This window comes from Dromiciops gliroides, chromosome X (assembly GCF_019393635.1).
Source record: "Dromiciops gliroides isolate mDroGli1 chromosome X, mDroGli1.pri, whole genome shotgun sequence".
NCBI lineage: Eukaryota > Metazoa > Chordata > Mammalia > Microbiotheria > Microbiotheriidae > Dromiciops > Dromiciops gliroides.
In genome coordinates, this window is record NC_057867.1 from 64,497,736 (window position 1) to 64,512,573 (window position 14,838).

At 49.1% G+C, this 14,838-nt stretch overlaps 1 protein-coding gene across 3 annotated transcripts in view; it reads left to right on the forward strand.

Moving 5' to 3' along the window:
• The first annotated feature begins 7,301 nt into the window (after positions 1-7,301).
• The window catches only part of GABRQ (gamma-aminobutyric acid type A receptor subunit theta), a 71,135-nt gene continuing 63,598 nt past the window's right edge, over positions 7,302-14,838 (forward strand). Inside the window, exons 1-3 of one of the 3 annotated variants that reach the window (XM_043973812.1) lie at positions 7,302-7,319; positions 7,938-8,016; positions 11,511-11,599. In XM_043973812.1, the coding sequence (XP_043829747.1) occupies positions 7,946-8,016; positions 11,511-11,599 (160 nt within the window). In that variant the 5' untranslated portion in view covers positions 7,302-7,319; positions 7,938-7,945. The other 2 variants (XM_043973811.1, XM_043973813.1) reach the window with 2 other exon arrangements.

Genomic DNA, 14,838 nt, shown 5'->3' on the forward strand with positions numbered 1-14,838 from the left:
TGAAATCCCCTAAACCATCTAGCTGTCACCTGGTGTGGACTGCATCCATGCACCTTCCTCTTGAGACCTTGGTAGTCTTACTTTATGCTGACCAGACCTGCTCTCCAACTCCCAGTGCAGCTCTTCCTTAGGGGTCTGAAAAATATATCATGCTGACAGAATGGTGACAGGCTGCCTCTGTCAGCCAGGTTCTTCCAGTCTGAACCATCCCTTCCACTATTTAGCTGGATAAATTCTAGCTACTTAGGAATCATTTAGTACTATAGAGAATTTTCTCTCTGGCTTGCATGATTTTCATTTCCCTTGTTGTCAGTCACAATGGGTCTCAATTATCGTTTTTCAAGTCTCAGGTGTAAGACATTCTTCTTACCCCAGCCTCCCTTGGGCCAGTGGGCTGTAATAAAAAGAACATTGGGGCTGGGAGGCAGAAGAGACTCACCTTCTGCTGCTAAGTCACTTTGTAACCTTAGGCAAGTAGCTTTCAGTGTCTGGGCCACAGTTCCCCCATCCATAAAATGAGAGGACTGGAGTCGCTCTCCAAGGTACTTGCCTGCTGTAACATTCCACAGATTTGTGTTTATATAACATGGAGTCCAGACTGAAGAAATGGGGAAAATCTGACTGAGAAATTGGATTTTTTTAATGGAGGGAGTACTCAAGAAGAAAATAGGAGATGATGCAAGGAGCGACAGAGAGGTTTAGAGGAATGCATTAAATGTGGATTCAGACAACAAGGGTTTACATGGCAAAGAAACCTGGGTGGACAAACCAATTCTGCCCATAGAGATTTGGGACAAAGCCCAAGTCTGCACTGGATGGCTAGAAGTTCTGCCATCTAGTGAATTGCTAGCTTCCATTTCTCAACACAGGCATACCTCATAGAAGGCCTCCTTCTCCCAAGAGGTAACAGCACCCCACTCCCAACAAGGCACTGATGGTTGGAATTTTAGGCAAGTTTAATTCTCATTCACCTGTCCAACCAACTGCTGCATATATAAAACAAAAATACAATAGTCCCTCCCCTCAAGGAGCTTACATTGTACTGGTGGGAAATATGTACACAGAAAAAATCTGTACAAAATCTCTGACTCCAGATTTGTCCCTTGCACCTTGGCTCTGTTAGCTGTGTGACTCGTAGCTCTGCCCACTCCCAAGTAACACACAATACTCTGGTCTGACATCACTAGGCTTCTTGTCACTCCTCATCCTAAATGCTACATTTATTAAGTGTCTATTGTGTATAAAGACCAAAAAAGGGAAATAATCCCCACCCACCAAAGAACATGCATTCTTTGGAGGGAGGGATATAACATGAACTAAATGTAATTCAAAGTAGAAGGGAGGAAGGAGTGATGAGGGCAAAGGGGAGATGCAGACTAAGAGTATTTGAGAAGGGAAAGGGCATTTTAGGCATTGCGCCAGGTGCTAGGGCAAAACCAAGAATAGTTCCTCTCAAGGAACTCACATTCTATTAGGGAAGGGGGTGGCTACAATATGTACATGATTTATAAGGGTCCTGAAAAGAAGGTGGCACATGGAACACAGGATCAGGAGTTAAAGTCAACAAGGGTCCCTCTGGGGCCTGGTATTCAGATTTCAGGGTACACTGAAGGCTGTATCAACTGGGGAAAGGGCAAAGACACAGAACTGAGGGATCCACATGTTTTACATTCCCATCTCCCAAACTGAGGTTTGCATACGCCAAGAGGAAGATGATCTGTGTAGCTTGTGGAACATGAGTACTTCCTTAGACAATCATACTCTACCATTGAAATCCTTATTAGAAACTTTCTAGAAAAGGGCCAACCCATGCCTGCCATGATGGTGACTACTAGGATAGACAACTGTCCTTCACATAGAATACTATCAAGCACCACCCCAACCTCTGTCCTCAAGTATCCTCCTTCCCACCTCCTCTGTCAGCCTACTCTGGCTTCAGGCAGCCCAGAACACCCAGTTCCCCCCAGATGTCAGCAAGCCCATCAGTGTTCCTGGCTCTCCTCTCTTTCCTAATTTCCTTCCCCTGGTTTAGCTATTCCTATGTCCCCCATTTCCTCCCTCCTTTTGTTCCTCCTGGCCATCACCCCACTTTAGTTCTCCATCAATGCCACCCCCAACTTCCACCTTCCTTCAGCCATCTCTAATGAAGTCCTGTATGTTCTCCCCTCCCCCCTAAACTGGAGAACTGGGAGTCTGTTACAAGGAAATGGCAGAGGAAAGAAGGAGAATAACATTAAACTGGACAATTGAATTCCCAAATCCACTGGAATGTAGGAGCCAGAGAATCCCACACCATCAGAACTGGAAAAGGCCTTGAAAGTCATCTAATTCAGGCTCCTCATTGGAGAGAGTAGGAAACTGAGGCTGAGAGGAGAGAGAGAATTCGCTCCAATAATCTGCATCGCAATAGATTGTAAACATTTTGTTCCTAGTGAAGCCAAAGAGCTCCCTAGGTGTTTTTAGCCCCAAACAATAACAACAGGGTATTCCAGGGACCCCCTCTGTGTTCTGTTCCCAGTGTCTACATGGGGAACGGACAAGGAGGGAAGCAGCAAAAGTCCCTCTTTCACTGGATTTCTATCAGGAAAAACACAGAAGCTCATTTCCCACCCCTCCTCACCTCTGAGATCAGTTGCTGACAGCATTTCAGAGTCGGGTACCATCTCAGCCCTGATGTGGTATATGCCACATGTAGCTCTTAGAGGAAAATTAATTTCACTCTAGTCCACAGAAGGCTCAGATTATCAAGCAGCAGTCCCCTGATTAGTAATAACAGGGAAGATGTTCCCCTACAATCCAAACACTATCCCCCTCCTTTTCCCTCCTTCCCCTTCAAGGACCTTGAGAAATTGTCTTAGCGAAGTCCAATTCTAACGTCCCAGATTGAAAAACATCTTCCATTTCTGTAGGGTTTTAATCAGGGATCATCTTTATTTCTTTTATATTCCAAGTGCTTGGCACATACTACATACTTAATAAATGCCTTTTCACTCTTTTATTCACAAGATCTTTAGCTCACCTCAACCAGGGGAGAGAAGCTAGCACCACCCTTACTTTCTCCATTTCATGGTGGAGATTCTAAGGCTCAGATAGCAGGGGCTTGCCAAACATTCCTCAATTAGCAAATGGCAGAGGTGGGATTAGAACCCAGGTGTTCTGTTTCTTCCATGTCAGGCAACCTCAAAAGGCAGGAAACAATCCTTTTCCCCTTCCCCTTTCCCCCTCCTCCTCCTCCCTCCCTCCCTCTGTATATTAGGCCTCATTGAAACTGGAGGGGGGCATATATGATGTATTTTCAATAATTACAAAAGAAAGCAGGAGGGCCCTGATTCTCTGGAACATCAGGAGGAGGGGCCAAGGTATTTGTGACTCCAAGTTTAAAGTTCTTTGTATGCCACACAATTTGCTAGGGTTTTTTTAGTTCAAGTATGTTCCACCAAGACATTCTGATAAACAGGCAAATAAGAAGCCAAACCAGCCTAAATTGCAAGGCCATTTCAGCCCTTATTGCTCCTCCATCCCCTTAACTTGTGATTCAGAGGCCTCTTCACACAAACAGTAATCGGGAGGGGGAAGCAGGGTTGGAAAAATGATCTGCCATCAGCTCACCTGCATCCTAGACAGGAACCAGACTTAATGGTAGAACTCTGGATCCTAGAGTAGTTTCCCAAGGACAAGAACAATAATTCCCCATGTGTGATATGTGGCTGCTCCCTCCATTAAAATCCTCTTCTTGCAGCTTAGATGGGGTATACAAAGGGACCTTAGAAATGAGAATAGTAAGATGTCTGAACTGAAGGGTACTCAAAGATTCTCGACTTCAACTCCTTCACTTGTCAAATTTCAGAGGAAATTGATTTCCACATCCTCTTTCCTATTGGGAAACATTTACCTAGCTTTACCCTTGTAGCACCCATCTGAGTCTCCATGATTTTTCAAAGACCATTCTCAGTGTCTCAGCCATCACACAGTGGTTCTTTCCATCTCCTCAAATTTAGTTTGTGAGGGCCTGCTGCCTTGCACTTCTTGTGAGTAGATAGGTGATCTTATCACCTCACCTGTATTGGGTTTCAATTCCCAGTTAATCAATGTTATTCTAGCCTTCCCCAGTCAGAAGATTATTCTCCTTGGTAAAAACAAACAACCCCCCAAAAAACAAATTAGGTTGAGTAGTCCTGCCTTTTCTCTAAGGGGAAGAGAAGGTAGTTACAAATTTCAGCCCCACCTAAGAAAAACACTTCCTAATAACGAGGGTTAACTGAAAGGAAATTGGTTACCTTTGGAGGTAGCAGGTCCCTCTTCATTGGACGTCTTTGGGGAGAGGGATGGCACAGACCGGATTCAAACTTGGGTACGAAGTGGACTGCTTATTTGGAGAGTAAACCTCATGATAACCTGAGCAAGGGATGGTACCAGTGAGGGACTTTTCCGATTTGGAGATGTCGTGAATCTGTAAAAGAAGAAAGACAGGAAAGGTAGAAGTTGGGGCCCTGAAGTGGATCACATCAGCAAAGGAGTGTAGTAGAAATAAAGGGAAAAGCATTGAATAATGCCCTACACACCCCCAAAGTCCCTAAGAGCACCCCCACATTATAGTACTGTTCATATTGCCCACAGTCATCAAAAAAAGATCCCAATGTGTTCAGTCCTCCACTGGTGGTGGGGGGCAGAAAGGGAAGCATAGTGTGTATATTTAATTCTCCACTCAGAGTGGTTAATATATAAAAATCTTAGTCCTTAAATCTTCAGCTATAAAGAAAAGCTCAAATTTTGAGGATGACTTGGTCCCTGAGGCTTCCAGATAGCCCTAATCTGACTACTACAACAGGCAAAAATATGTACTCAAACCTCATTTCCCCAAAATATCCCAGGATTGGGGGGAGGGTGAGTGGACAGGGTTTGGACTTACGGCTAATTGAATGTTCTGGCCAGCTGTAGATGAATCTGAAATCCTTTTTGCCTTCACCCTTTAAAAATGTATTAGTCATGTGGGGCAGCTAGGTGGTGCAGTGGATAGAGCACCGGCCCTGGAGTCAGGAGGACCTGAGTTCAAATCTGGCCTCAGACACTTAACACTTACTAGCTGTGTGACCCTGGGCAAGTCACTTAACCCCAACTGCCTCACCAAAAAAAAATGTATTAGTCATGTTCTAGTCTCTGTAAACACAGAATAGTCTAGTGAACATGGCTGACACTACTACTACTACTACTACTACTCTCAGAAGGGGAGAGGGCGATGATCATCTTTCCAAGCATGAATCTTCAGAGGCCAGGACCCTGAATGGAAGCAGGAAAGGAGCAAAAGGTTGGGACAGATGTGCTCTGACTCCCCCCATCTAACACATACACACACATACACTCACTCATTCACTGGTCATTGGCCTCTTTTTTTTTTATTAAAATCTCCAATGTGAGCTTGATCTAGCATCATTTGCTCCTTTCTCCTAAAGTGAGATGCTTGAAAATGTTTTAATCCAATTATGGATTCTGCTAAATGGAGGTTTTACTCTATAGCCCCCCCAAAAAACAGAAAAGAAAAAAGGGGATTACCCCTTCTATGGGTAGAGAGGCAAGAAGCAAAGAGTTTGTTTCCCCTCCCCATCTCTCTCCAAGGCTAGCAGTTAGAGGATGCTCACTTGCAATCTGCGGCAAAAATTGGGCAGGGCTGTAGTGGCCCCTGCTTAGCAACACACACACACACACACACACACACACACACACACACACACACACACACACACACACAAAATTATCTGCAGCCTGTAGCATTCTAGTCTCTTTGTACAGCGCCCCCTGCTGACCAATTGAGTAAGCGTCTGGCCACACAGAAGCCACTAAAGCATGAATGTCTGTCTGGTGGAATGAGTGAGAGACTTCCTTACCTTAACTCAGAGAAAATACTGGCGTGGGATTCAAGAGACCTGGCCATTAGTGCCAGTTCTGCCACTAATGAACCCTGTAACCTCCAACAAGTCACTCACAACACCGGGCCTCAGTTTCCCTCTCTGTAAAAGGAGGGAGGGAGGGTTGGACTTGATCATCTTTTAGTTTCCTTTCAGCTCTGACATTGTGTAATTTCCAGATCCACTGTATCTGAGTCTGAGGCTAACAAAGGGGAAGAAGAGAACAAGAGGGGGACAGGGGGCCCCTTTAATCCTTACCAATGAAGCTCCTATGGGTGATGACCAAGCATGAATATCTATGCCAGCTTCACAGGCTGGCAGATTGGTCTTAGGGATCCAAGAGGCTGGGGCTGAACCCTGCCTCAGTCTTTGCCTGTAGTTTCTAGGGGTCCTTGGGTGGACATCAGGTGAGCCTTTGCTTCTGCTAAGAGGTTTCCATCTGGTCTCTGCTGGTTGAAACTGCCCTCCAAGTGGCAGCCAGGCTTCCTAGCACTTGGCCAAAGGCAGAGCTTCATGAGTTTACACTTGTGGCTGCCATCACTCAGAGGAATTGCAGGCCCCTACCAGTTCTGCCTTTGCCCAACCGCCCAGTTACTGGCTCTGGAAGGACGAAGATTCCTGCTCACTGCCCCTTCCCCATGCCAGGAGAGCCTTTGGGGAGGGGGGCGGGTCCCTTAGAATCTTCTAGAGGCAGGCAGGGGCTGGGAGCTCTAGTTGTTGAGCAGAAAAGGGCGGTGAAAAGCTGGGAGTGCACTTGGTTGGCGGTCGTGGCTGCAGTTCCAAATTCCTTCCCTAGCTTCCCAAAGGGCACCCCCAAACCCCCAATTCTCCAAAGTCTCACAATCAAACCTCCCTCCTGCCCAAACCCCTTCCAACCTAGTAGGGTTTAATGGTGTCAGCTATGACGTGAGGTTCGCAATTTGCCCAGATATTTTTTTGGTAATCTGCAAACTCCATCTCTCTCCATTTCCCTGGCCCCCCACCCTTTGTGACTTGGCAAGGAGCAGAAAAACTCCACAGAAGCTGCAGCAACAAGAGAAAGGCAATTTTGCTTTTGGTAGCCATTGTGCCCGCAGCCGTGGTTTTCCCCCTTGTCGGGGAGGGAGGGAGAAGGGGATCGGGGCCCCCTTTCGCTGAGCACCCTTTCCCTCAGCCCCTGGCGCAGCTGCAAGAGCCGCAGTCATAGCAAAAGCGCCATCCTAGCACCCCGACGCGCAAAGCCAGACCCCAAAGGGAGGGGGAGAGGCGAGACAAAGAGGAGGGGAAGGGGGGGCTGAAAATCTGGAAGCAAACTGTGTCGCCAGATAACTCAGCCTGCTCCTCCTCCTGCTCCCCCTCCCATCTGCTCCCGCCTCCCTCCCACCCTCCCTCCTTTTTAGTCCCCTCCCCTCGCTCTCTGCTTCGTCGTCTCAGAAGGTGGGCAGCCCCAGTCACACTGCGTCTGCAGAACCCGGGTAGCAAAATTGCAGGCAAGAGGCAGAGAGCTCTTAGATCGGAGGGTGCGGGCAGGCGGTCGGCAGCAGAGACCAGAAGGCTAGGAAGCAGACTGGGAAGCAGGGGTAACGGAAGGCAGGGGGACAGGGCAGGGCTTCCAACCCTTTTCCCTGTCCCTCGGTACATCCGAAACCCTTTTCCCGAGCCCGTGCTGAGCCCCTCGGGAGAAGCAGCTCTTCTCCTCTTCCTCCTCCTCCTCCTCCTCTTCCTCTTCCTCCTCCTCCTCCTCCTCCTCCTCCTCCTCTTCTCCCCGGGAATCTCTCCCTTCGCCTCCAACCCCAAACGACGCTAAACCTAGCGCTCCTTCCCCGCCAGACAGAGACAGAGACGGAGACAGACAGAGATAGTCGGAGAGCGAGGGCTACATCCCTTTCGGGGGTTCTCCCTGCCTTGCCCCAGCCTCTGCCCCGTCCCTTCCCCCTCCCCTCGCCCCGTCAGTGCAGGCTAGGGATCTCCCGCCCAAGAGAGCTCCGAAGCGCTCTCCGCCGCCGCCGTGCCCGTCTGACCCTGTCTCCCCTTCCTCGTGCCTGTCCGGCGCAGGCGGCACGATGTTGGCGCACAGGTGGAGCGGAATGCTGGCTGCGCTCGCGCTGCTTTGTCTCGCCGGCCGCGCGCAAAGGTAAGGTGGCCCACGGGGCCGGGAATGGGACCCTGGGCAGAGGAGGGGGCGCGGACCGGGGAAATAAGGTCCCGCCAAGCCAGCTAGCCCCCAGACCCCGTTGTGGGTCTTAGGGCGGGGGAGAGGGGAAAAGGAGCCAGAAAGCGGAATAGCCGCGCAATCCAGCTCCAGGGAAAAACGGGGTCCCTAATCTTATCGTTATAGCCAGAAACGCGCGAGTTCCCCCAAAAAAAGGCATATACGCCCCCCCCCGCGCACTTGCAGTCTCTCTGCAGCCCCTGCGCAAAAGCGCAGAGATCCCCCCCACACACACACACACACACACACACACACGGGTGGCGCCCACAGACGCAGAAAGGGAGGGGGGAGTGGGGTGTGCCCACTAGCCTGAGGGGGGAGGAGGAGGGGGGATATGGGAGGGGGGGAGTGTAAATTCAACCATTTGAACCTGTTACTGCAGTGCCCGAACATATGCGCAAACGCACACACCGCGCGCATACTCGGGCAAGCCTTTGACCCACCCACACTTGCCCGTGCGCATCCACATTAGACCATATAGCTGCGTACACAGGTGCGTGTCTAAAGACACCCCTCGTCTCCAGAAATCGATAATGGCCAATTATTACTGTCCAAAAGCCCAAGCTGTGAAAAAAAAAAAACAAGGGCTGTAGCCACGGCACTAATGAACAGGTGGTGGCTAGCAGACAGGGGCAGATTTCACGTGTGTATGTGTGTGGAGGCGGATTCTTGGGTGAACTGCCGCTTAATAAACACAAGATAGAACCGCTTCCCTAGCCGCAGCACGGATCCTGGTGTGATGGGCGGGGGGCGGGGGACGGGGGGGGGGGAGTCAGCGCTTTCACAGCACTGATTCCTTGGCACCTTGACAACCTGGGTTCTGACGAACTGTCTTGGCGTTTCTGTAGGGGCGGGGTTCTGGGCGCATCCGCGCTCCTTGTAGGGTTGCCCCCCCCCACCTCCACCACCGCACCAAAATCATTAGTACGGCTTCCTGAATGCAGACTTTCCTTATGCAAGGCTACAGGTTTCGAAGGTGCAAGTGGAGTCTTATTAAAGACTATTACTATTAAGTAAGCCATTTAGATCCCTTAAATTAAGAATTCTACTTGCATAGGTAGGAAAAATATCCAAGTACAAAGGTGATATATACATATATATGTATATACATCCCGGGACCAATAAACACGGGTTGATCAAATACATATACACTATTGAAATGAGGAATCTTGGAAATAGCTTCGGGGTCCCCCTATCTATTTATGAACAATTCATGTAAATGTCGACTGTGGGAGCACTCCAAAGTTCATTTTTCTGCATGACAACGCTGAATTATTGATCAAATCCAGCCGTAAGTATATACCTGAAGGTAATGGAAAAAATAAATAAATAATTGGGCACAAAGATGGAAACAGGCAGAGCTACTGTCTGCAAACATACGCATCCAGAATGCACATACAAGGCAGGAAAATCATATTAATTCTTCTGATCAACAGATGATGCTAAGATGCTCAGGAAAGATTCAGTTGTCATTCACACAAATGAAGATATATCCTGAGCTTTAGGTTAAGCCTTATTTTTCAAGAAACCCTAACCCTAACCCTAACCCTAACCCTAACCCTAACCCTAACCCTAACCCTAACCCTAACCCTAACCCTAACCCTAATCCTAACCCTAACCCTAACCCTAACCCTAACCCTAACTCTAACTCTAACTCTAACTCTAACTCTAACCCTAACCCTAACCCACTACATGAATATGCAAAATGCACACACATACACATACCCTTACCCACCTACCTAGATTCAGAATACAGAGCCAATGTCAATGTCTCCTTCCCCCTCTTCACACACACACACACACACACACACACACACCCCAGATTCAGACACGCAAACAGAACCAGTAAACACAAATGCTTCTACTCCCCAAAAGAAAGCAGTGTGCCTAAAGATCCTGATATAGTGGGGTAATTGGATAAATACATTCTCCAAGGACAGAAGCCTCTCTGCTGTGTACTTGTCATATACTTTTAGACATTCATAAACACAGTTCTGTCACAGATTCATACAACAACATACATGTGCACAATGGCAATCAGGATATATGGATCTGCCAACAAAATCCTCAACCCTATTCTGATGCCAAGGCTAGCAATAGGAACGTGGCATTGCAGCATTAGAGGACCCAGACTGGCAAAAGAAGAGTGTATTTTGAAAAATGTGGCTAGGGATGGAAGACTGTTCTCCAGCATTGAGGGGAGGGGGAAATAGCATCCAAGGTATGAGGACCCCAGGTTCCTGAAAAAAAAAAAAAACAGCTGCCTGTAAGGCAAAAGGATGCAATCATCACTCCTGGGGATGAGGGTGAGGGTCGAATTTGCTCTTCCTTCTACTGCCTCCAGTACACCAGCTCCTGTTTTGCTGTTTAACGGCAGTTAATGGCACCCTAGCCATTCTCAGCCCCCAAAAGATCTTAAGAACTCAGAAATCCCAGGCGGTGGGAAGTTCACACATAATCGGGCACAGTAGCGCAAAGACAGAAGCGGGCACACACAGTCTATCCCAGCCTCCCTAGTTGGGATGGCTCTGCTCATAGGAGAGAATGGCTAATTATCCTGGCAATTATCAGCCAAAGCTGATGGGGGCGGGGGGGGGGGGGAACGATGCTAGAGACGCTAGTAAAACAGTTCTCCCTAGAACTCCCTGAAGAAAACACAACATAAAGGGAAATAAATCTCCCGTATAGACCAGAGCAGGAGAAAGAGGGGAGGGGAAGAGGGGAAAGGAGCAGTTGATTTGGGGTATACAGAGAAATGCAAAAACAGGTGGGAGGAAACGAGGAGAACTAGCCACATGAACGGTGTCCAAAAGCCTGCCTGGAGAGGAGAGAAGTGTGACTGCGGAGCAGGAGAGCCAAGGTGGACCCGGGTGCGGCCGGAAACTACCAGAAAAGTTACCCACACATATGCAGACGTGTACACATGTTCACACACACAGAAAGCGGATCTTGTTTCTCAGGAGCCTAATAAAAATCGGGATGGGAGGGAGAGGGGAGAAGGAAAAAACACACATGAAGACGGGCGCTTGGGCAGGACGTCATGGGCAGATGACCCTCAAACCCTAGGCTAGGGCGGAACTGCGGGAGATCGCCCCCCCCAACTCTTTTCTGGTCCCCTAGCGGGGCGTGTCGCGAGAAAGCCCCCCCCCCCATTTTCCCAAGACGCTGTGTCCGATTAACCGCGAATGAGGAGGGGCGAACACGAGAAGTGGAGAAGGCAGGAGAAAGGAGGGGGGAGGAGGAGGAGGCTGCGTCGCGGCCACCAGATCGGGAAGGCGGGGGCAGGAGCGGGAGGGGGCGGAGTTGGGAGTGGCCCCCACTCTGTGGACAGGCGGATGTCAGGAGTGCGGCGCCCTTTTAGAGAGGCGAACCCTCCCTCGGGTTCGTGCCCCCCTAACATTAGCGTCTTTTTTCAGCGAAACTTCTGCGAACATGACCCAGGTCAAAGAGATCGTGGACAGGCTTCTGAAAGGGTACGATGTCCGTCTCCGGCCTGATTTCGGAGGTAAGTCACAGTGTGCTCCCTCCCTTCTAGCCCGCGACAGGGCGCTTTGTGCTCAAGGGAACAGAAAGGATGTAGAAGCTAGTCAACAGTTGGCTCTCGCCAGGGTCCCAGGCAGTGGACTTCCCCTGTTTGCCATTGCTTCCGATTCTTTTTCCATTTGCCTCCCATCGACCCCCGCTCCCATTGCCTTCCCTCATCTCTCTGCCCTGTTCCACCCAGCTCAGCCTCCCATAACAGTCGTATATTATGAAGCGCTCGCTCGCCTTTAAAGACCACTCGCAGGTTTGCAAAGCGCTTTCTATCCGTTACGTGTCTCATCACCCCGCCCTGCCCCCTTTCCTTCCTCTCTCCCATCCCTTCCTTCTGCGCAGGCGGCTCTTCTCCCCCAGCAGCTCTCCTAGCCAGACCTGCCCCCTCCCCTGCAGAGGAATGGGTGTGGACAGAATGGGACTCTGCAGAGGCAGCTGCAGATGGGCGGGGCCCCTAGAACCTCTAAGTCCCCAGGGCCCAGACCTGGGCTGTCTGCCTGGCTCCAGCTTCAGCCATGACTGGCCCACAACATAGAACATAGGACACCTTCAAGTGCTCCTCCTCTTCCCCTCTTCCTTCTCGGTGCCTGAAGTTATGACCGTGAGGAAGCCCAAATGCAGCAATCCAACCTGCAATGACAAAATGCCTACTCTAAGCAAGGCATGGTGCTAGGCACTGGCGATACAGGGACAAAGACCTTGTAGTGGGCATTATCCTGGGCGGGGGGGAGGGGGGGCCCGGAGGGAGGGGGTCGAACACATGAATGAGCAAGTTAAATGAATGAATGAGTGAAAAAGAATTTATTATGTGGTTGTATAATACATGTACACAAATGACTGGCTATGTGCTGATGAGGGGAGGTGGGAACAAGTTCTCCAAGGGCCCTCCTGGGCACTCAGGAACTGAGCCAATCCCTCATCCCAAGAGTCCCGGGGAGGCAGTCTAGCATGACAGACATGTAAAAGGAATGTATGAATACACAGGGAAGTGTTCCCAGTGTCCCTCAGGGAAGTCAGTAGACATTGCTTCCAGGGTTGAGTTCAAGTCCCACTTGGAAGTCTGTGGGGAAGTGAAGAGATAAGTGAAATGACTCACTTCCCTTTCTTAGCAAAGGCTACTTTGCTTTTGGAGACTGTTGTCCTCGCTTCTTGATTCCCCATCAGATGTGAACTTGAAAATATATCAACTGTATTTGTGGAAAGAGGGTTTGGCCATTGTCTGTATGGAAAGCTTAGACAAGCCTGGGAACATATGCAACACCCATAAGGGAGCAAGAGACTAGAGAGCCCAGCTCCAATTCTGACAAGGCCTTGATTAATGTTTAGCTCAGTTCCCTCACAGGCCTCTCATTGATGTAGCCCAGCATTTGGGGAGGGGGGAGGCAGGGTATGCAAAGCATATCATGCATTTATTAAGCACCTACTATGTGCAAGGACTTCTGCTAGTCACAAAATGAAAACCAGTCCCTGCTTACATTACATGGGTAGGACAGTGGGGACAAGGGGGAAGGGGAGGGGGAAAACAGCACATGCAAAACAAATCCAACTAGGGACCATCTTCTGTGACTGGCCTCAACTGGAATTGAAGGCCTCCTGGACAACGAGGAGCAAAGGTAAGAAAAAAAAGATCAAGACAAACATTTCCACAATTGCCCAATCATCTGCAGTGCCACACACCTGCTCAGGGATGTTGTTTCAAATAATAGCAGCTGCCTGCCTATAGCACTTGATGCTGTGCAAAGGCCTTGACATATGTTCACCACAAGATTGGGAGGTAGGTTTTGATGGACCACAGTTTACCAGGGAGGAAACAGGCAAGCAGAGGTAAAGTAACTTGGTTAAGGTCACCCAGGTAAGTGAATGAATGAGTTACAGACCTGGGATTTGACCCCCAATCCTGAACTTCTCAATCCAGTAGGCTTCTGGTCACATCACACCTTACAGGCCAGTAGTTGGGGTGGGGAAGAGAGAAGACTTAAGGTCCCAAAAGGAAATAACAGACAATCAAAACACATCGAAAAGATTCTTTCAAAGCAGATGGTGAGAATGGTAAGCAAAGGGAGACAAGAAAGGAAGATGAGGGCAGAAAAGGAGACGAAAGGCAATAGGCAAATGAAAAGAACTGGACCAATAGGGTGGGAACGAGAGGGAAGAAGAGCAAAAAAGGAGATGACCTTAGCTGAGAAGAAAGCGAGGGTGAGCTCTACTCAGGAAGGGCACATGAACATGAAGATGAACAATAAAAAAAAAATCTGGGCCGCTGTTGCCACAACTGAAAGATGAGCGGGTTGGACTACAGGGCCTCTTCTCTAAAAACTGGTTGAAAATGAAGGCCTGTGAAATTACTTCCAGGAACAGATCTAGGATCCTAAGTGTTTTGTTAGGCAAGCCTCCTAAAAGCCCTGGGCCTCAGTTTCCCCACCTATAAAAAAGAGAGAATTGGAATAAATGGTCTCTGAGGCCCCTTTCAGCTCTATCCCTAGCCATTTCAAATCCCTGGGCCTCAGTTTCCCTACCTGTAAAAAGGAGAAGGTTGGAATAAATGGCCTGTAAGGTCCCTTTGAGCTCTAGACCTAGCCACTTAAATTCCCTGGGCCTCAGTTTCCCCAACTGTAAAAAGGAGAGGGTTGGAATAAATGGTCTCTGAGGCCCCTTTCAGCTCTATCCCTAGCCATTTCAAATCCCTGGGCCTCAGTTTCCCCACCTGTAAAAAGGAAAGGGTTGGACCAAATGGCCTCTGAGGTGCCTTTGAGCTCTAGCCCTAGTCAATTAAAATCACTGGTCCTCAGTTTCCCCACCTGTAAAAAGGAGACTGTTGGACTAAATGACATCTGAGGTCCCTTTGAGCTATAGACCTAGTCACTTAAAATCCCTGAGCCTCAGATTCCCCATCAATAAAAAGTAGAGGGTTGGAATAAATGGCCCCTGAGGTCCCTTTGAGCTGTAGCCCTAGCCACTTAAAATCCCTGGGCCTCAGTTTCCCCATCAATAAAAAGTAGAGGGTTGAAATAAATGGCCTCTGAGGTCCCTTTGAGCTGTAGCCCTAGCCACTTAAAATCCCTGGGCCTCAGTTTCCCCACCTGTAAAAAGGAGAGGGTTGAAATAAATAGCCACTGAGGTCCCTTTGAGCTGTCACCCCAGCCACTTGAAATTCCTGGGCCTCAGTTTCCCCACCTGTGAAAAGGAGAGGGTTGAAATAAATGGCCTCTG